Genomic DNA, 21238 nt, shown 5'->3' with positions numbered 1-21238 from the left:
GAGAGGGGGGGAGAGAGGGAGAGAGAGGGAGGGGGAGAGAGGGAGGGGGAGAGTGGGAGGGGGAGAGAGGGAGGGGGAGAGGGAGAGAGAGAGAGCCTTTTTACTTCAACCCAAACAACCATTTGCAGGCAGTGCTTTTTTCCCTCAAACTAACCATATTTTCATTTTCAAACCACATTATGGGTACTCACAGCTGTGGAGACATTTGTTCAGTGTTATTCAGAGCTCTGATTGAGGCACACCACTTGCAGAAACTGATTGAGGCACACCACTTGCAGAGACTGATTGAGGCACACCACTTCCTGGTTTTATAGTCCCTCCCCCTCCCTCCAGCAGGGGCAGCAGAGAGAATGGGGAATTTTGCAAAAACATTAATATCGACGGGAAAAGTCCTCGGCACACATGCGGCGGAGGGGGGCTCTGAGCGAGGTGGCCAAAAATGACAGCCGTAGGTGGCGGCGTTCTCTCGGAAATCGCAGCACAGAAGGCCAAAAGCGGTCAAGAACAGAGATTTAGTAATATAGATGTCCAAACGGGTATGAGAAACTTAAAATCCAGAAATGTGCTCCAAATGTCTGCCTTGATATTCAGCAACAATTAGTCTGGCATCAAGGAGCTCCAGCAAATTGGTGAAGAACTGGTTGTGTACTGTAATGTTATGTTAAGCTACAGCAAAGATAACCAACCAATTTTGTGTTCCTGTTGAAAATCACCCACTCCAGCCACAGGATGTCACTACCCAAATACATCAGGTTCCAAGTCCAAATATTATTAAGCTGCTTTAACATCACACAACACCCTGATATGAAAACACACTGCAGACAGAACCAAATCCTGGAACTATCAATCAAACAGTATTCTGGCCATTTAATCGAGGACATGATAACAGGATATCAGGTAGCATAAACATGAAATGCCTCGGACCTTCAATTCCTAATAAATTATAGGCACATTATCCATCCTTTTTTGAGTGCCGAAAGGCAGTGAAAAATTATGTTTCATCTACATTACTAAAATGCAATATGCCACAGGAAAGGGTACCCCATTGCTGCCTTTTGAAATGAAAAGAGATTTGAACCACTCAAAAGAGAATTAAAAACTGTCCAGAAGTGGAGCACAAAGGATAAGTATGTGCATGTGAAATGTGCCCTGCATAATTTTCATTACAGAAATACTCAATTAGTTTGCCTGAAAATACTTTTATCCAAATTACAAACTTGTCAGAATCCAAGTTGTATCTTGCCATGACATGCACACGATATTTATCTATTACTGAAAATAAGCAAAAAACTAATGCAAAGAGCATACCTCAAGCAGTAATACTTACAGTGAATATAGAGATGGCTGACATTAACTATTAAGAAGGAAAACAAGAAGTTGTTACTTTATTCATAAAATATGTTTTTCCTCAAAATTCTCTGTAAGTAATATCGGGAATATATGAAACATATCGGGCTGAGGGAATCTTCATGGTAGGCCATAGTATTTTCTACCCATGGAAATCTGTAAGTAAAAAGATTAGCATTATCTCATCCCCAATGGACAGGTTAGCCACAGCATTTGTGCAAACATTTTTAACTCTATTTGTACAATGTTAATCAAGTTGGGCTGAGAACATAATTTGTGAGTCTGCAATGAAAGCAGTTAACTCAACATCACAATGGAAGACATTTAAAGACTGCATGGATGAACTACAAAAATTGTTCATCCCAGTTTGGCAAAAGAATAATTCAGGGAAGGTAGTGCATCCGTGGATAACAAGGGAAATCAGGGATAGTATCAAAGCGAAGGATGATGCGTACAAATTAGCCAGAAAAAGCAGCATACCGGAGGACTGGGAGAAATTCAGAGACCAGCAGAGGAGGACAAAGGGCTTAATTACGAAAGGAAAAATAGATTATGAAAGAAAACTGGCAGGGAACATAAAAACTGACTGCAAAAGTTTTTATAGATATGTGAAAAGAAAGAGATTAGTTAAAACAAATGTAGGTCCCTTGCAGTCAGAAACAGGTGAGTTGATCATGGGGAACAAGGATATGGCGGACCAATTGAATAACTACTTTGGTTCCGTCTTCACTAAGGAAGACATAAATAATCTGCCGGAAATAGCGGGGGACCGCGGGTCAAAGGAGTTGGAGGAATTGAGTGAAATCCAGGTTAGCCGGGAAGTGGTGTTGGGTAAATTGAATGGATTAAAGGCCGATAAATCCCCAGGGCCAGATAGGCTGCATCCCAGAGTACTTAAGGAAGTAGCTCCAGAAATAGTGGATGCATTAGTAATAATCTTTCAAAACTCTTTAGATTCTGGAGTAGTTCCTGAGGATTGGCGGGTAGCAAACGTAACCCCACTTTTTAAGAAGGGCGGGAGAGAGAAAACGGGGAATTACAGACCAGTTAGTCTAACATCGGTAGTGGGGAAACTGCTAGAGTCAGTTATTAAAGATGTGATAGCAGCACATTTGGAAAGTGGTGAAATCATTGGACAAAGTCAGCATGGATTTACAAAAGGTAAATCATGTCTGACGAATCTTATAGAATTCTTCGAGGATGTAACTAGTAGCGTGGATAGGGGAGAACCAGTGGATGTGGTGTATCTGGACTTCCAGAAGGCTTTCGACAAGGTCCCACATAAGAGATTAGTATACAAACTTAAAGCACACGGCATTGGGGGTTCAGTATTGATGTGGATAGAGAACTGGCTGGCAAACAGGAAGCAAAGAGTAGGAGTAAACGGGTCCTTTTCACAATGGCAGGCAGTGACTAGTGGGGTACCGCAAGGCTCAGTGCTGGGACCCCAGCTATTTACAATATATATTAATGATCTGGATGAGGGAATTGAAGGCAATATCTCCAAGTTTGCGGATGACACTAAGCTGGGGGGCGGTGTTAGCTGTGAGGAGGATGCTAGGAGACTGCAAGGTGACTTGGATAGGCTGGGTGAGTGGGCAAATGTTTGGCAGATGCAGTATAATGTGGATAAATGTGAGGTTATCCATTTTGGTGGCAAAAACAGGAAAGCAGACTATTATCTAAATGGTGGCCGACTAGGAAAAGGGGAGATGCAGCGAGACCTGGGTGTCATGGTACACCAGTCATTGAAAGTGGGCATGCAGGTGCAGCAGGCAGTGAAGAAAGCGAATGGTATGTTAGCTTTCATAGCAAAAGGATTTGAGTATAGGAGCAGGGAGGTTCTACTGCAGTTGTACAGGGTCTTGGTGAGACCACACCTGGAGTATTGCGTACAGTTTTGGTCTCCAAATCTGAGGAAGGACATTATTGCCATAGAGGGAGTGCAGAGAAGGTTCACCAGACTGATTCCTGGGATGTCAGGACTGTCTTATGAAGAAAGACTGGATAGACTTGGTTTATACTCTCTAGAATTTAGGAGATTGAGAGGGGATCTTATAGAAACTTATAAAATTCTTAAGGGGTTGGACAGGCTAGATGCAGGAAGATTGCTCCCGATGTTGGGGAAGTCCAGGACAAGGGGTCACAGCTTAAGGATAAGGGGGAAATCCTTTAAAACCGAGATGAGAAGAACTTCTTTCACACAGAGAGTGGTGAATCTCTGGAACTCCCTGCCACAGAGGGTAGTCGAGGCCAGTTCATTGGCTATATTTAAGAGGGAGTTAGATGTGGCCCTTGTGGCTAAGGGGATCAGAGGGTATGGAGAGAAGGCAGGTACGGGATACTGAGTTGGATGATCAGCCATGATCATATTGAATGGCGGTGCAGGCTCGAAGGGCCGAATGGCCTACTCCTGCACCTAATTTCTAAATTTCTATGTTTCTATGTGAAGATTCGCCAAGATAAACCAGTACAGGTACCAGAAAAAGAACTCCAAAATCTATCTAAATGTCAGAAATAAGTAAGTAGGTCACTTCTATCTTTCAACGAGAAACCAACACCCGCATTTCTCTTTTAGTGCACACAAATACTTCAGGGCAAGTTGAGATGGATAGGTTTAGTGGCAATACTGGGTACATCTTAAGAGAAATAATTAAAAAAAATGTCAGTATTTAAAAATCTAAACATTATATTACAATTCCGGATTTATTTTACTCAAATACCCGTAGGTGAAATACTCAGTACGGTAAACACTCGTTATAACAGACTATCCAGAGGAAGGTATTATCATTGTATGTTGTTGAAACAAAAAATCTGCAGATGATTAATACACAAAAGGGCACAAAGTGCTGGAGTAGCTCAGCGAGTCAGGCTGCATCGCAGGAGAACATGAGGGGTGACGTCAAGACCCTTCTTTAGACTGATTCAGTCTGCAGAGTTACTCTAGCACTTTGTGTTGTTTCACCTTAAAACTAGGAACCGATGCCACTGGTCTGTACCGACGAACCCTTCCACACCGGTTGACGCAGCTCACACTGTAGCCCCTTGGCCATCAGCTCTTTCTGCAGGCCGCTGGCAACAACAAAAAGCGCTCCATCACTTTAGGGCTCTCTCCCCTCTCACTTGATGCCGCTTCCAAGGTGGAGTATGCCGGCGATGGGGGGAAGAGAAGGAGGGGGAGGTAGTGGTGGCAGAGGGGAAGAAGGAAAGAGGCCGAGTGGTCAAAACTACAGGAGAAGGGGGAAGTGGTGGTTGAGTGGACAAAGTGAAGGAAGAAGTGGCAACTGGTGAGAGGGTAGGGAGCCCAAAGGTGCCAACCACGTCCTATAGGTGGTGGCGGCTTGAAAAAAGAGCTGTTCCCAAGGGTTACAATGTGAGCCGCAACAACAGCCAGACCGTGCGGTGAGGGAAAGACTTGCTGGTGCATCTTGCGAATGGGTGGGGGTCCTTGGAAGCCTGCTCTAAGCGGCAGGGCAGGCGGTGCAAGTCAGGGGTTCGTCCGCTATAACTGAAATCCGTTATAAAGAGGTCCATTAAAATAGTTTACTGCATTTAATTTTGTATTTGGTAGCACAAATCTGAAAATTTGTTTGCAAAGCTTGAGCCTTAATATTTAAAATTAAGTAATAATAATAATAATAATACATTTTATTTATGGGCGCCTTTCAAGAGTCTCAAGGACACCTTACAAAAATTTAGCAGGTAGAGGAAAAACATGTAAGGGGAATGAAATAAATAGTAGAGACATGACTAGTACACAAAGTAAAGACAGAATTCAATACAAAACACAATATGAGGCAATTAATGCACAGATGAAAAGGGAGGGGGACGTGGGGCTAAGGATAGGCAGAGGTGAAGAGATGGGTCTTGAGGCGGGACTGGAAGATGGTGAGGGACACAGAATTGCGGATCAGTTGGGGGAGGGAGTTCCAGAGCCTGGGAGCTGCCCTGGAGAAGGCTCTGTCCCCAAAACTGCGGAGGTTGGACTTGTGGATGGAGGAGACCGGCTGATGTGGATCTGAGGGACCGTGAGGGTTGGTAGGGGGAGAGGAGGTCAGTGAGATATGGGGGGGGCCAGATGGTGGAGGGTTTTGTAGGTGTGGATCAGGATTTTGTAGTTGATCCGGTGGGAGATGGGAAGCCAGTGAAGTTGTTTGAGGACTGGAGTGATGTGATGCCAGGATTTGGTGTGTGTAATGAGTCGGGCGGCTGCGTTCTGGACCAGTTGGAGTCGGTTGATGTAGGTGGAGCTGATGCCAAGGAGAAGTGAGTTGCAGTAGTCCAGTCGGGAGGAAATGAAGGCATGGATGAGTCTTTCAGCAGCGGGAGGTGTGAGAGAGGGTCTGAGTTTGGCGATGTTGCGGAGATGAAAGAAGGAGGTTTTAATGACATGGCGGATGTGAGGCTCAAGGGAGGGTGGAATCAAAGATCACGCCAAGGTTGCGGGCCTGGGGAGATGGGGAGACAGTGGTGCCGTCGATGGTGAGAGTGGGGTTATTGATTTTGCTGAGTGTGGCATTGGAGCCTATGAGGAGGAATTCTGTCTTATCGCTGTTGAGTTTGAGGAAATTATGTTGCATCCAGGTTTTTATAGCTGACAAACAGGAGTTGATATGGGAGAGGGGGGGGGTTGTGGGGGAATTTGGTGCCGAGGTAGATCTGGGTGTCATCAGCGTAACAGTGGAAGTCCAGGTTGAAGTGGCGGAGTATCTGACCAAGGGGGAGGATGTAGATGATGAAGAGGAGGGGGCAGAGTACGGAGCCTTGGGGAACGCCTTGAGTGACTGTGGCTGTAGCAGAGGTGTGGTTGTGGAGAGAGATGAAGTGGGATCTGTTGGAAAGGTAGGAACGGAGCCAGCTGAGTGCAGAGCCTTCAATGCCGAGGTCTTTGAGTCTGGTGAGCAGGATGTTATGGTTCACTGTACCGAAGGCTGCGCTCAGGTCGAGGAGGATGAGGATGTTGAGGGAACTAGTGTCAGCAGAGGTGAGGAGGTCGTTGAGGACTTTGAGGAGAGCAGTTTCTGTGCTATGGAGGGGGCGAAAGCCAGATTGGAGGGGTTCAAGTAGGTTATACGCAAGGAGGTGGGAATGAAGTTGCGACGCAACGATACGCTCCAGGGTTTTTGAAAGAAAGGGGAGGTTTGAGATTGGGCGGTAGTTAATGAGAGAGGAGGGATCAAGACCAGGTTTCTTTAAGATTGGTGTAACAGCAGCAGTTTTGAAAGTGGAGGGGACAATTCCTTGGGACAATGAGGAGTTGAAGAGATTAGTGAGGTAGGGGCAGAGAACGGGGAGGCAGGACTTCAGCAGGGGAGTGGGGAGAGGGTCGAGGGAGCAGGTAGTGGGTTTGGAAGAGCTGATGTGTTTGGAGATTTCAATAGGGGTGACCAGGTCAAACTGGGAGAGGAAGCAGTGTGGAGGAGGGGTAAGGAGGTCAGTGGAGATGTTGAAAGGAGGGGCCTTGGTAGGTGGTGGAGTAGATGCTGGGGAGTCGGGTACAGGGGATAAAAATTGATAGATGGTGCTGATTTTATCAGCGAAAAAGTGGAGGAATGAGTTGCAAAGATTCCGGAGTAGAGGTAGGGAGAGTGTTGGCTCGAGGCTTGAGGAGGTTGCCCACTGTGGAGAAGAGGGTTCTGTGGTTTAGGCAGGGATCGGTGAATATGGAGGAGAGGTAGGCAGATTTTGCAGCAATGAGGGCATCTTTGTAGTCAGTGAGGTGGAGTTTGTAAGCTTCAAGGTGGACTGTGAGAGATGATTTCTTTGTGAGTCGTTCGAGTTGGCGACCAGTCTATTTCAGTTTACGAAGTGCAGGTGTGTACCAGGGTGAAGATGTGTTGAAAGTTACGGTTCTTGTTTTGAGGGGGGCCATAGTGTTAAGGGAGGTAGACAAGGTGTAGTTGAGATGGTTTGTGAGATCATCAGGTGAGATGGGGGTTGAGTCCAGGGGGAGAGTGGTGGAGAGCAGGTCAGAGAGATGGTGGGGATCAATGGATTTTAGATTACGGAAGGTGATTTCTCGGAAGTAGTCGTCTGAAGAAGGGTCTTGATCCGAAACGTCAGCTATACATGTTCTCCAGAGATGCTGCCTGGCCCACTGAGTTACTCCAGTGTCCTTTTGTGTCAACCAGCATCTGCAGTTTGTTGTTTCTCCGTTTCTCTATATAAAATGCATATTTCTTCAACTCAAATTTAGTTAAATAATTTCATTTCTGATTAGATCCTTAAAATTTCCTTTGCATCATGTATAAACGTACAATTTGCACCCTAAAGAAGAACTTCCTTACCAGACGCTCACTAAGAAACATGATGACAGCACTTTAGGTTAATGGATCAAGTGAGTGCCCGGCAATCACATTGAACTAAACGTTGTGTCTGCGTCTGTGATTATTATGTATATATAAATGATCAATTTAGGTGGTAGAAGCAATCAATAAAATATTAATTGTATTCTGATTTTATAAAAAAGGACTCATTACTTGATTTCCGAAATGCAGAAACAATTTTATGCACTTTTTCTCACAAGCATTGTTTTGCACTGCCACATCTAGATACAACAAGCACCTGCATCTAAGTAGCACATTTTTAATGGAGGAAAACATTCCAAATATTTCAAGAAGCTATTTACTCAGCTGGATTAATTTACTACAAGCTTTCGAGACAAATACAGCATATTAAGGACAGTAAAGAACGATGAAGCAACTTGGCTGACACTAGAGACTACAGTTGCTGGAATCCAGAGCAGTAAGCAATATGCTTGAGATACCCAGCTGGTTAAGTGGTATCAATATGCCTCGTTCTTTGGTAACACTATTGTAATTACCCTTCCTTGGATTTTACACGTACCCAAGGACCAGTTTTATCCATAAATATCTGGAAAACCTGAAGAATTATGCCATTTTTTCTAGGTTGTCCTCTTCTCTAGTAGAACCATCTACATACTGTTTTAAGAAACTCATCTGGATGCACCAAACAAATTTTCCTCCATCTGAGCCGCTGGAACTAAACAAGTTGAACTTGTGGCTATTAGGAAGCCTCTCGTATAATTCCATCATAATGAACAAACCTTTTTTATTCCTGAATTCTATCCACAAGGTCTCATTCGATGAGGTCTCCAAGATATCCTGTCTAAGCAGTCGTGACATTCTCCACACTAATGCAACTTCCCACGTCTTTTACATCCCTCTTCATCACATCTGAAACATGTAAACCCTGGAAGGTTGGATCAGTACAGCTCCAACCACAAGCAAGAAGCTCAACATCATCCAGGCTAAAGTACCTCACTTAATTGGTATACCATCTGCCAACATATACCATTCTGTGGCATTTATCATTTACAAATAGCACTGCAGCCACTATCCTGGCACCTCCCACGCCCACAAATGCTAACACAAAAAAAAAAGGGGGACTTGTCACTTGGGAACATCAGAGCTTGAATATTCCCCTAAAAGTAGCACACCATTTTTACTTAGAAATGCATCTACGTCACCATTCGTCTAAATTTAAGTATTCCCAACCCAAATGCAATGTGGGTATACCTTTACAAAATAAAAACTAATAGTTCAAGATGGTGGTAATTCAGGATAGCAATAAAAGTTGGCTTTGCTAACAATACCCTTATCTCAAAAATTGAATAAAAAACAAACACTGACATGTTCTGGGAAAGCAAAGAAATTCAGTACTGTTTTTAAATAGATCACAAAATTGGCTTAGTACACCTTGTATGAACATGATCATAACATACAAGATCCAAAAGTGTGTACAGATAATAATGTAATATCAACCAGTTAATCCAATGAACATAAAATGAAAAATATCAAGAAACAAGTAAAAATTAAAAGTGGCAAATGAGGCAAAGGATCTCACTTCTGGTCAATGTTATAGCATACCTCTGTAAATAATCAACAAACATTTGGGGCAAAAAATATCACAGGGCCGCATAGCCTATCCAAATCAAACAAAGCATGACCCATATGTGCCATAACCTGCTAGCTACACAATTACATCAAATAGGAGAAAGAGCTTTAAAAATGTCAAGCTAGCTTGCAATAAATTCTCTTGGAATTAACATCTCCAACTCTCGAAGGCAATCAAGGAAACCCCAGGAGATTGCAGCAACCAGTTTCATCAAGTACAGCCCCTTTTACAATCTACTGTTTGATAGATTCTCAACTGCTTTTAAAAATTATTGATTCTGTATATTCCTTTGTATTAAAATAAATTCTGGGGGTAATTCATACATTTCCACAAAATAAATGATGTTTTACATTTGTCAATTCTTCAGCCACAATCATGAATTCATGAACAAAACACTTAGCATTCCTATATTCCATGCACCCTTAACGTCCCACTATCAGCAAGGTTGAACATTAAGAACATGAAGCTTAACATAAAGTTTAAGATGGTACCTCATACTTATTACTGCCATCATGCCTCTCACCAGTTAATAAATTAAAACTCTATACTTTTTAGAAATCGGACAGTTTAATTTACTTCTGTTTTTTTTTTTTTTTTTAAACAGGATTTTGGTCACCGTGTTTGATCTATTTTAATAACCAGTGTTACAAGTGAAATTGGCAGAAAATGTATTAGGACAACCCTGACAATAGGTTTATATTGTTGTTCAATGTCACTAGTTGCACCACTTCCACTTTGATGCAATGTTCACAGCAATATATCGCACAGTGAAGTATATGATCACTAGTATTGTGCAGGATTTCTGGTATGTATCGTGGATCTCATCATTGCAGAAAAATCTGGGTCATCTATATCTTGTGAATTAAATGCATAAAGCATAAATAGGTTACACTATGCACAAAGATTGGAAGTACCAGATGAGATTCATGAAGATTTTGAGTAAGATGGGAAGCAGCAGTACACTCCTGGATATTTAAAGACTGAAATTCATCCAAGTATGACAATATTAAAATTTGAGCAAACGTATTTGTTTCTTTGAATTGAGAATCACCTAATCCATTGGGTTTCAGAAAACAACAGGAGCCTGGAACAACTCTTTTCTGGATCTAACTATCTCCCCTCCCTACACCCTGACCGTTGGGCCCCGTTCCCCCAACGCAATATTCCACCACTCACCCATTCCAACACAACCCGTTTCCACCACTCACTCGTTCCATCAAAGCAACCCGTTCCCCCAGCGCAATATTCCACCACTCACCCATAGCCCCCAACTGCACAGGCGTTCCTCATTTCCCCTCATCCCCCAACACTACCTCCCCCTCTTCAATCCCCTTTCCCTCCATCTCTTTTACCCTACCCGCAATCACTCCATCACTCCATCCCTCCATAACCCCTCTCCCCTCCCTACTCCCTCCTCTCCCTCTATCTGCTTAAATAACATTAAACAACAATCCTCTCCTCGTCCTCTCCCCCACTGCTGCCCTTTCTTTAATGTAAATTAAATCCCATTGTGATGTCATTGTCGGGTGGAGCACTGCTGACAGGCAGTTTATGTAAATGAGATCCCATTGTGACATCAAAGCTGTAACTACCACTGCAGCTTCAAGTGATTTTTCTCAAAGTGGGGTTTTGTAAAGTTGAAAATGTGAATAACTTGTAAAATATAATATCAATCTGAACAAAACTTGATACACCACACAACAGGACAATTATGAGTAAGGTGGGGCAAAAATTGTAGCGCTATCCTGTACCGTTTTGTAGTAATATCAGGAAAATAGCCCTCACGCCTCACACGCAGACACAGAAACAAACAAGGTGAGAGTTTTAGTAATATATACAAGTGGGACCCGTTGGGTCCCTGTCACACGGGAGGTCTAGTCCCTCAACGCAACCCATTTCCCCAAGGCAATATTCCACCACTCACCCGTTCCCCCAATGCAACCCGTTCCCCCCAACGCAATATTCCACCACTCACCCATAGCCCCCACGGTAGGCCTGGTCCCCCAATGCAACCCGTTCCCCAACGTAGGATTCCACCACTCACCCGTTCCCCCAACGCAACACTTTCCCCCAACGCAATATTCCACCACTCACCTATAGCCCCATATCCTCCCTATTTTTAAACTTTAAAAAAAAATGCTAGCACTTGCTGGCAGTACTTTAAAAAAAAATCCAATTTCACTTCCTTTGCCTTCCCCAGCACTCCCTCTCCCTCCTGTTCAGCCTCACTCTGCCCCCTCCCCCTCCTGTTCAGCCTGACTCTGCCAGGACTGTGTTCTCTGATTACAACATTGTTGCAAATGAGATGCCAAAGCTGTAACTGCCAGCAATTGGTAGGTATGTTGCAAAGCCTACCTGAAGCGTCGCTGAAAATCTGTCGCTGCGGGTGTGCGCGATTTTGGCGCCGTTTAGAGGGGGCGGGTTTAAAACGCGATTTTCTCTAGGCTGTTCAAATCGAAGATGTTCAGCCTAGTTAATTATTAACGAAAAATCGCTGAAAGACCCCGTCGCAAAAGCTATTATTAGTTTTAAAGGCCTCGTAAAATAGTTATAGTAGTTTAAAAATCAATCTCTAAACCCGCGACCACCAGCAACCGCAGGGTCTCATAAAGCAAATATTTGAAGGTATGCTGTATATTTTTACATTAAAAAGGGCTTCTAAAGATCCCTTTATACAAAGTTTAATATTGCGAGTAGCTCATTTTGGGCCCATTATATCCCGCAGTATTTTTCTGGGCATTTGGGGGCACAAATCTACCGCAATGTGAACGTTCTAAACCAGCGCGTTCACAGGAACCCACTGGAAAGCTGATTTAAATGGGCATTTATTTACAGCAATTGAACACTAAATTACTTCCATTTGGTCTATAAATTAATGTAAATTAGATTTAAAAATCATGTTTTATTGTGAATTATTTGTGAATATTATTTGGACATTTAGGCTATTTAAAAATGTTAATCATTTATTAAGAAACGGATAGATGTTTAGATCTAGTAATTGAAGTCTGAAATTAGCTACAATTAGGTAACTAACTAAAAATATGCTTTAATTTCAGGTCATCCAAGTAAGATTATTTTATATTTGTTTCAGAATGCTTCAATCTATGATAACTGAAAATTTCATTCAGTTCTCTTAATTTTTAAGAAAGTTATGGGCTTTTGACTGTTCACGATCACAGCTTTTTTGTTATATCCATAGAAAATCAATAGGGAACAAGATGCTCATTTCCCAGTATGAAAATGGCCATAACTTTTTAAACACTTGAGATATGAAAGTGAATTAGGTGTAAAAGTAAACTTTTTTTTATGCTTTATCTGATGGGATAAATTGCAGACTTGGTTTTTTAAATGAACTTGGTGAACACACATGCCGGCCCAATTGTAAGGTTCTGGAACACCAGCACCAGTATGGGTGTTGTGGGTTTAATTTTTTTTACTGTCTTTGAAATTAAAAGTTGATGTTAAGAATTAGTGATGTTAAGTGATAAATAATTCAATTCAATTCAATGAAAAACAATGGAATCAATAACCTGGCAGGCTGGGGGAGCGGGGCCGGGCGGGTCCAACAGGCAGGCTGGGGGGGGGGGGGGGCAGGGCTGGGCAGGGCCAGCAGGAAGGCTGGGCCAGGTGCAAAGGCATTGTGAGGTCAGCAGCTGGGCAAACTTAATATTTTTAAAAAATGTCAGTTTGGTTATAAATTTTAGTAAATATCTCGGAAAATAATTGACCAAATGTATAGAGGATTGGATTTTTGAAATCATAAGGAAATTTCTACCAGAAGATGTAAAAATTTAATTGTTATTGTAACGTCAGCAGCTGGGCAGCAGTGGTGTGAGATGGCACTGTGACTTATGCAGCAGTTTGATTTTAGTGGGACCACGTGAAGGTTCCAATCTCCCACCCCTGTCCCATTGTGATGTCATATCATACGTAAATGAGATCCATTGTGATTGGACATCTGTGAGGTGGCACTGACTCATGCAGCAGTGTGATTTTTTAATTTTTTGATGTTTTGTTAACAATTTTATTCAAAATCTGGGGGAATAATTGACCAAATCTAGAGAGGAATGGATTTCTGAAATCATAAGTTAAATCCCTACCGAGATATGTAAACATCTCCGCATTTTTGCGCCTGGTTTTCGAGGAAATACGTTTCAAAGGCAAAATGACACACACCCACAGAGTTTTAAATACAATACAATACAATACGGTTTTATTCGTAACATTGCACATAAAGTGCAAGTGAAATGAATTTGTCAGCAGCGGTACAATGATAAAGAACACAAACACACTAAAAATGTAACACAAACATCCACCACAGCATTCATCACTGTGGTGGAAGGCACAAAATTTGGCCAGTCCTCCTCCAAAAGTATTTAAGAAGGAACTGCAGATGCTGGAAAATCGAAGGTACACAAAAAAGCTGGAGAAACTCAGCGGGTGCAGCAGCATCTATGGAGCGAAGGAAATAGGCAACGTTTCGGGCCGAAACCCTTCTTCAGGCTGAAGAAACCCGTCTGAAGGGTTTCGGCCCGAAACGTTGCCTATTTCCTTCGCTCCATAGATACTGCTGCACCCGCTGAGTTTCTCCAGCTTTTTTGTGTACCTCCTCCAAAAGTATATGGATATATATGGATACTAGACCAACTGGGACCCATTGGGTCCCTGTCACATGGGAGGCCTGATCCCCAACGTAACCCGTTCCCCAACGCAACATTCCACCACTCACCCATTCCCCCAACGCAACATTTGACCACTCACCCATTTCCCCATATTCCAGCACTCACCATAGTCCCCAACTGCACAGGGGCTGCTCATTTCACCTTATTCAAAATTCACAAACTGAAGGGAGCGACAATCAACTGCCACAGATACGAATAATATCATACACAAGGGCAGATGCTGGTTGACAAAAAATGAACACACAGTGCTGGAGTAACACAAAGACTCAGCAGAATTGTGGAAACGTCATCCCATCACCCATTCCTTTTCTCCAGAGATGCTGCCTGTCCCGCTGAGTTAAAGAGTGCCCACGGTAGACGCACGAATCACTACGGTAAACTCATGGGCTACTACGTTCTTACAATGAGTTTAAAGGTTTAACATTTTTACTTCAAGAGTAAATTTGACTCGTGGAAATCTTTCATCATGTTGAAAGATTTTCACGAGTTAACAAGTTTCCCGAGTACCTGCCGTTAGCATTACGAGTTCCGACGTTCCCGCTACGTTAATTCTACGTGATTACCATGAGTTTGATTTGTTTTAAACTCGGCACCACTCGTGGGTGGACTCGCACCGTGAGACAGAGCCAATAGCAAAATTGTAGTTTGCCATTGCACTTGCTAGTGATGGAAGCCTGGCAGGACTGAGTGTGCCGAGATTGCAACATTTTATGTAACTTTGTTGCAAGCTAGGCCAGCAAGGATTTAGCTGTTAAATTCTTCTAAAACTTGAATTTTTACACTTTAAAATTATGAATAACTTGTAAAATTGAAGATCAATCTGAACAATAGGAACGACCGCGGGACAAAGGTAAGTAAGGTGGCGCAAAAAAATTTAGCGCTACTGTGTACCGTTTTGGCATAGATACCATCTCAATCACACACACACACACAAACAAGACGAGACATCTGACCTTGCACCCTGCTTAAAAGGGAATTTCAAGGAATAGCCGTGAGTCAGCTGCCAGCCCACCAGTCATGAGTAAGCTGCCAGCACAACTGGCTTGAGTGACTGAACCGCCGGCCCAAGAATTCATTCGGCCCACAATGTCCATACTAGCCCTCTGGAAACCAGTCCCTTCAGGCCACAACACCTATACCAGCGCTCCAGAAAGCCCCCCCCCCCAAAGAAAATGGGAGATAAAAATTTGTAAAGTTCTAGATGTGTATGCTGAAAAATCATCAGACTGATATTTATCCTGGACCAACCACATTGAAGTTATGGCCACAAAAGTACAACACCAGCTCCACTGCCTCATAAGACCAAGAAAGTTCAGCATGGTTCCAAGAACTCTTACTAACTTCTACAACTGATGCACTGTCAAAAGCATTCTATCAGGATGCATCACAGATTGGTTTGGCAACAACTCTGCACAACAGCACAGGACATTGCAGAGAGTTGTGAATGTAGCCCTGTGCATCATACAGATCCATCATCGACTCTATCTGCACTTCACGCTGCCTTGGGAAAGCAGCCTAAATAGTTAAGGATCTTTTTCACCCGTCATCTTTTTCAGCTTAAAAGCATGTACAGCAAGATTCAGGAACAGCTTCTTCCCCACTGTTATCGGACTACTGAACGGTTCTCACTTGTGATAGGTGTAGTTCTGATCTACCAACCTCCCTCATTCGGTCTTTGAAAATTTTCTTTGTAACAGTAATGCTTTGTTGCTTTAGCACTATATTCTGCACTCTGGTATTTTTCTCATTGCGCTACCTATTGCAAATGTGTAGTATGATTTGACTAGATAGCACACAAAGCTTTTTAATATATCTTGGTACATATCACAGTAATAAACCAAAACACTGCAAAGGTGTATAAAGCAATAATTATGTGTGAACCAAGTGAATGTTTACTCTGGCAAATGAAAGACAAACTGTGTTAGATACAGTTAACTGCTATAAGAATTAGAGAACCAAAGGTAAAGGGGAATATCGTGAAAAAGATATAATGGCAGATAACAGTTGTGTGCGAATGTTAATACCACCTTGTAATGACCCTTCTAAGAGGGCAAAATCCCTTAAGAATGATAACAATTTAAAATTGTAATGGGATGCAAGTGTAGTCACTTACTTTTGTAGCACGAAAGCAAATTGTTGAGCATGACAAGACAAAATAAGTAATTTAACACAAGTATATTTTTACCCAAGCTCACTTGCTGTCCATACAAGTTTGCAAGATTTAAAGGTTCAATTGGTTTTGTTATCTCCTTCCCCATTTCAACTGCCATCCTAAATGATCAGTGAACCTTTATTCAAAACCTATATCCAATTTTCGTCCCGATAACAAAACACATAATTTTGTATTTTCATCTCTAATTTGCATGATGTGCTAGCCTGTTTCCTTGCCATCTTGAAGGGTAAAAGCTTATTTTGTCCCGTCCTCATCAATTTTCTCACAACAGCTTAATCAGGGCAATAGAATATAAAGGGACAACACAGCTCTTAGGGATCAAGACTCGTGCTTACTCTGAGGGCACCTCAATCATGCTGTGATTTTGTTAAAATGTTAAATAGATTCAGAATAAATTTATAGCTCAAAAGCAAGCAGCTGTGGACCATAAAAAGTAATAAATATTATTTAATAGTAATCTGAAACCTCATGGCCTAGCATATTCCATTCTCTTTTAGTCAAGCAGTGGTCTAACCTTGGCCCAATTAGTATTTTAGAAGATCATGCTAGGACCAGTACCAGCAGTACTTTAAAATAAATTGCAAACCTGATGAAATTACAGAGCCCACATACAGATTAAATAGCAGAAGCAAATTTCTGGAAAATTAATTAAGTAATGAACAACTCAAATCAAAGTCCTACCCTACTGTTAAATGCAGCTATGAATGGTGAAAAACAATCAAATAACCAAAGGGAAGAGGAAGATCAGTGAACACACCATTGTAAATGATGATAGACCAACAAAGACAAAAGGCAAAGCAGAAGCACCTGCAATCAACCAACGGTGCTCAATGAATAATCCATCTCAGCATTCTTGAATTTCCCCACCATCACAAAAGGCGACCTTCAGCCAATTCAATTCACTATACTTGTTATCTAGCAATTGCTTGATGTGTAGGGTGCAGCAAAAGCAAATGGCTCCAATAATACCTTGAATAACATGCTGAGGAACTATGCTCTGCCCATCCTGAAATGTCACCTATTCTTTTTCTCTAGAGATGCTGCCTGGCCCACTGAATTACTCCAGCATTCTGTGTCTATCTTAGAGGCAAGCCACGGCCAGACCCACCAGCAAGCCCGGACTGCTGCCACCAGGTCCAGATGCAGACAGCTCTTCCACTTGACCCAATATATGGCTATTAGATAGACACAAAATCTGGAGTAACTCAGTGGGATAGGCAGCATCTCTGGAGAGAAAGAATGGGTGTTATTTATTTCACCCAAGTTTCTGGCAAAGATCTCTATCAAGGTTAAGCCAAGCAATTTCCTTTTGATATTTTATCGCACAATCATCAGCAATGAACAATATTCTAAGTATTACCACTGACCAGAAAATTAATTAGACTAGCTACATAAACAACGCTTGGTACCAAACCCTTTTAATAATCTATAAAGTACATCAATAGTAAGGAATATTTTTCACTTGTATGAATGCATTGTTGCTCCAATTGTACTCATGGCCCTCAACACCATCCAGTCTTTCTTCCACCCTCAACATTAATTCCCTCTGCAATTAGCAGAAGCTTGCTGTCTTCTTCAGCAACTACCTGTACATCTAATTCTACATCCAGAGGAAAATGGTAATAGAGAAAATTATCACCTTCAACTTTGCTCCAAGTTACACATCATTATAATTCAGAAATATGGTTGTTCCTTCATCGTAGCCACATATCTTAAATCAGAATTTACATCTTCGTAGGTTTCAAATTTATCCAATATTTCACTTTTGGGCTCTGTAAACATATTATTAGTTTTATATTTGTGTTTATTGAGACACTTCGAGTTATTTAAAAACACATAGGGATGCACCATCATTCAGCGTAACTAAATCAAAATTGATGATAATGAAATTTAAAACCACATTATTTTGGGGTTTCCCTTAATTATCCCTGTAATAAAACCTCTATTTTCTATTCTTAAATCATAGCACCTTTAACTTTTTGCCCAATTTCTGCCCACACATTCACTTTTTTAAACTATTTTCACCACCATCACGCCACTGAATGGTGTATGTTACATCTGGGATTGCTTGGTAGTCTTTATGGGAGTTTTGAAAGTCACATTTCACATTCTCACAATAGAAATGAATGAAAATGTAAATTCAGCATGGTTGACATTTATTACACCAAGATTTATTAGTGAGTAAAAATGGATTTTTCAGGTTGGCCTTCAGGGTTGCTTTTTCATTTTGCATTGATTAAAAATTTTTAATAATCAAGTCCTACATGCATGAAATGTAATTCAAGCCACAACTACAAGTCCCAACATAGATTCACATGAAACATTATTCACCCAAATAAGTTTTGAGAAACTGCCTTTACCCATACCTTTTACCATTTCTCAGCCACAAGAACAAATCTGTTATAAATTCTTAGCCATCAGATATCAAATATATAGTTTATCAAATATATTTTAAATTGCAAGTAAATGGTATCCACTTAATATAATTAATGTTCTGTTTATTATGTTTCCCTGACATTGATCAAAAGTGACCTGGTATACAGAAATTTGTTGTTTTCTTCTGCTTAACAATTTTTTTCAATAACTCGAACACTTAGTTTTATAGATAAATATACACATATTGGATACAATACTGGAAAAAAATGAAGAGAACCAGTGTTTACAAGTTCCCTTACCTTGCAAGTCAACATTACTTTTAACGATATTGTCTACTTTTCTTTGAAACTATTAATGTAATTAAATGGAATCATAAAGTTATACAGCACAGAAACAGGCCATTTAACCCAACTCAACAATGTCGACCAAGATGCCCTATCTAACCTTGTCCATTTACCCGAGTTTGGCCCATATCTCTCTCAAGTTTTCCTATCCATGTACCTGCCCGAATGTCTTTTAAATGGTATTATTGTACCCACCAACGTGTGTGAAAAAGTTGCTTCTCAGAATCCTATTAAATATTTCCTCTTCCGTTAAACCTATGGTCTCTAGTTCTTGATTTCCCCACTGGGAAAATACTGTATTCATCCTAACTATTGCCTACAAACATGATTATTGGTTATTTCAATCTGCAACATAACTATAGACAATTCATTCATTTCTGTGATTTTTGAGGCAAATCGTATTTTGTATAACCAGAATCCCTGAATAAGTAATTAATGAAAATATAAAGGTACTAAACTATTACTTATTAACCAAAGCTAATAAATTCAGTTTAAAATTACAAATAATCCAAAAGCCTGCCATTGCACACACATAACATTACATAACATTACCATACACACTGGACACTCGGCACAACATGTACACAACGATACTGTACTGTCGATTTATCAACCAATTTGACCAATTAATTAAAATGGGAAAAACAGTTAATTATTGGCAAGAAAACTTTGCCCTCTAACTTCCAGTATTTTAACTGTGCATTATTTTGCAATAAATTATGTCAAAACATACTTTTAACAACCACAAATAATATAAAATTCACTTTTGACTATTGTGAGTATTGTTGTTATGGTTTAGTATCAGAGAAACACAGTTTAAATAACGTCGCGTTATTTACGATAAACAGATTATTTACATATTATAGCATTGGAAAACATATACTGGCTCCAAATAAGAAATTGACAGTTATTTACTGGAAGATAAGCATACCTTGTTTCACACACTTCAAACGAATTGGGTCCTTACAATGCTTGATCACAGCCAATACATCTCTGATAGTGAGTCCAGATACTGCTTTGTCATTGACTTCCAACAACAAATCATCAGAATGCAGTTTTCCGACCTGGTAGATTATTTTGTTTTGTTTCATTTCTCCCAGATAGGAGAACAGACCATTCTCAGCGCCACCTTTGATTTCCAAATTAAGTTCCCCATCCTTATCTCTACATATCAGAGTTTCGTGGACTTTATTAGTCCAGTGACTTTTCTTTTTTAATACCTTGGACATCGTTGCTGCAGCAACCTGCAGTCTTGGGTTTGAAGAAGAGGGCGTGAGACAACACTGGGGGGGTTAAAAACTACACCAGATGCCCGACAGAGTTGTCAGAATAGTCCGGAACCTTGGAGGTGACAGCGGAAAATGCAACTTTACTTGACATATCCATAGAGCCCGTTTTAATGATGGTCATAATGGAAGAATCGATTAGTGAATGGTGAGGGAGACAGAGGCCTGTGGCAGATTTCCAGGTTTAAAATGCATACTCCTCACACATACTCATAACGGCAATTTCTCTCCTAGCGCCGCTGCCCTCGGAGAACACGCATTTCTGTCCCTTCACGGAGTAAACAGCTGACACCGAGCGGTAATGACGGTGGAGTTCCTCCTCCATCGCGAAATCCCCCCCACACAAGACTTAAAGAAGATGCGTGGGCTTTAAAGAAACAAGCAGATTTGGGGAGACGGCCGGCGGTGGGGGAGTGCGGATGCAGGGTGGGGTGCGTTGCGCGGATATCCCCGGGGGGCTCGCTCCGCTCCCGGTCCCATCCACACAAGACAACTGAATCCGCTTCCAAGTTGCTCGAACTTCATTCGCGCTCGCGCTGCAGCCCCGGTCCAATCGTCGACAACGAGCCCCAGGGTCGCGCGCGCGCACGCACGTGCCGCCTCGCGCACGGCGGTTGGGGAGCTGGTGGGCGAGAGACGAGCGGGCACGCGCAGCTTCGCGCACGGCGGTTCAGGAGGGGACGGGCGGGCACGCGCAAGGCGATTGAGGAGGGGGGCGGGCGGGCACGCGCAGGGCGATTGAGGAGGGGGGCGGGCGGGCACGCGCAGGGCGATTGAGGAGGGGGCGGGCGGGCATGCATGCGCAAGGCGATTGAGGAGGAGGGCGGGCGGGCACGCGCAGCCTCGCGCACGGCGGTTGAGGAGCTGGTGGGAAGAAAGGCACGAGCCGGCCGCGTCACCGCGCCATTCCACCGCCCGCGCCGCAACTCGCAGCGAGTAAATGCAATCTCACGACGGGCTGGTGTTGCTGTTCTCCTCACGTCTTTCCTTCTTCATACATAAATGAAGAGGCCCCTATTTAATAAATAAAGCGTCAATGGCGGCTCTTCAATTATTTAAATCGTCACCAACTATCTTTCTTATCCTTCATCGATGTTGTCAGTGACGCAGCAG

General features: G+C 42.1%; 1 protein-coding gene across 18 annotated transcripts in view; it reads right to left on the bottom strand.

The window, feature by feature from the left end:
• Window positions 1–20688, bottom strand: part of magi2 (membrane associated guanylate kinase, WW and PDZ domain containing 2) — a 407390-nt gene extending 386702 nt beyond the window's left edge. For 11 of the 18 annotated variants that reach the window (XM_033039820.1, XM_033039821.1, XM_033039826.1 and 8 more), the window contains exon 1: window positions 19771–20679. In XM_033039820.1, coding sequence (XP_032895711.1) covers window positions 19771–20068 — 298 coding nt within the window. In that variant the 5' untranslated portion in view covers window positions 20069–20679. Of the gene's footprint in view, window positions 1–19770 lie in introns of all 18 variants that reach the window. The other 7 variants (XM_033039819.1, XM_033039824.1, XM_033039825.1 and 4 more) reach the window with 2 other exon arrangements.
• Between the last annotated feature and the right edge of the window lie 550 nt (window positions 20689–21238).

Source organism: Amblyraja radiata, chromosome 21, assembly GCF_010909765.2.
Source record: "Amblyraja radiata isolate CabotCenter1 chromosome 21, sAmbRad1.1.pri, whole genome shotgun sequence".
Taxonomy (NCBI): Eukaryota; Metazoa; Chordata; class Chondrichthyes; order Rajiformes; family Rajidae; genus Amblyraja; species Amblyraja radiata.
Note: the sequence above shows the minus strand (reverse complement) of the source record. Positions and strands in the feature narration are given on the sequence as shown.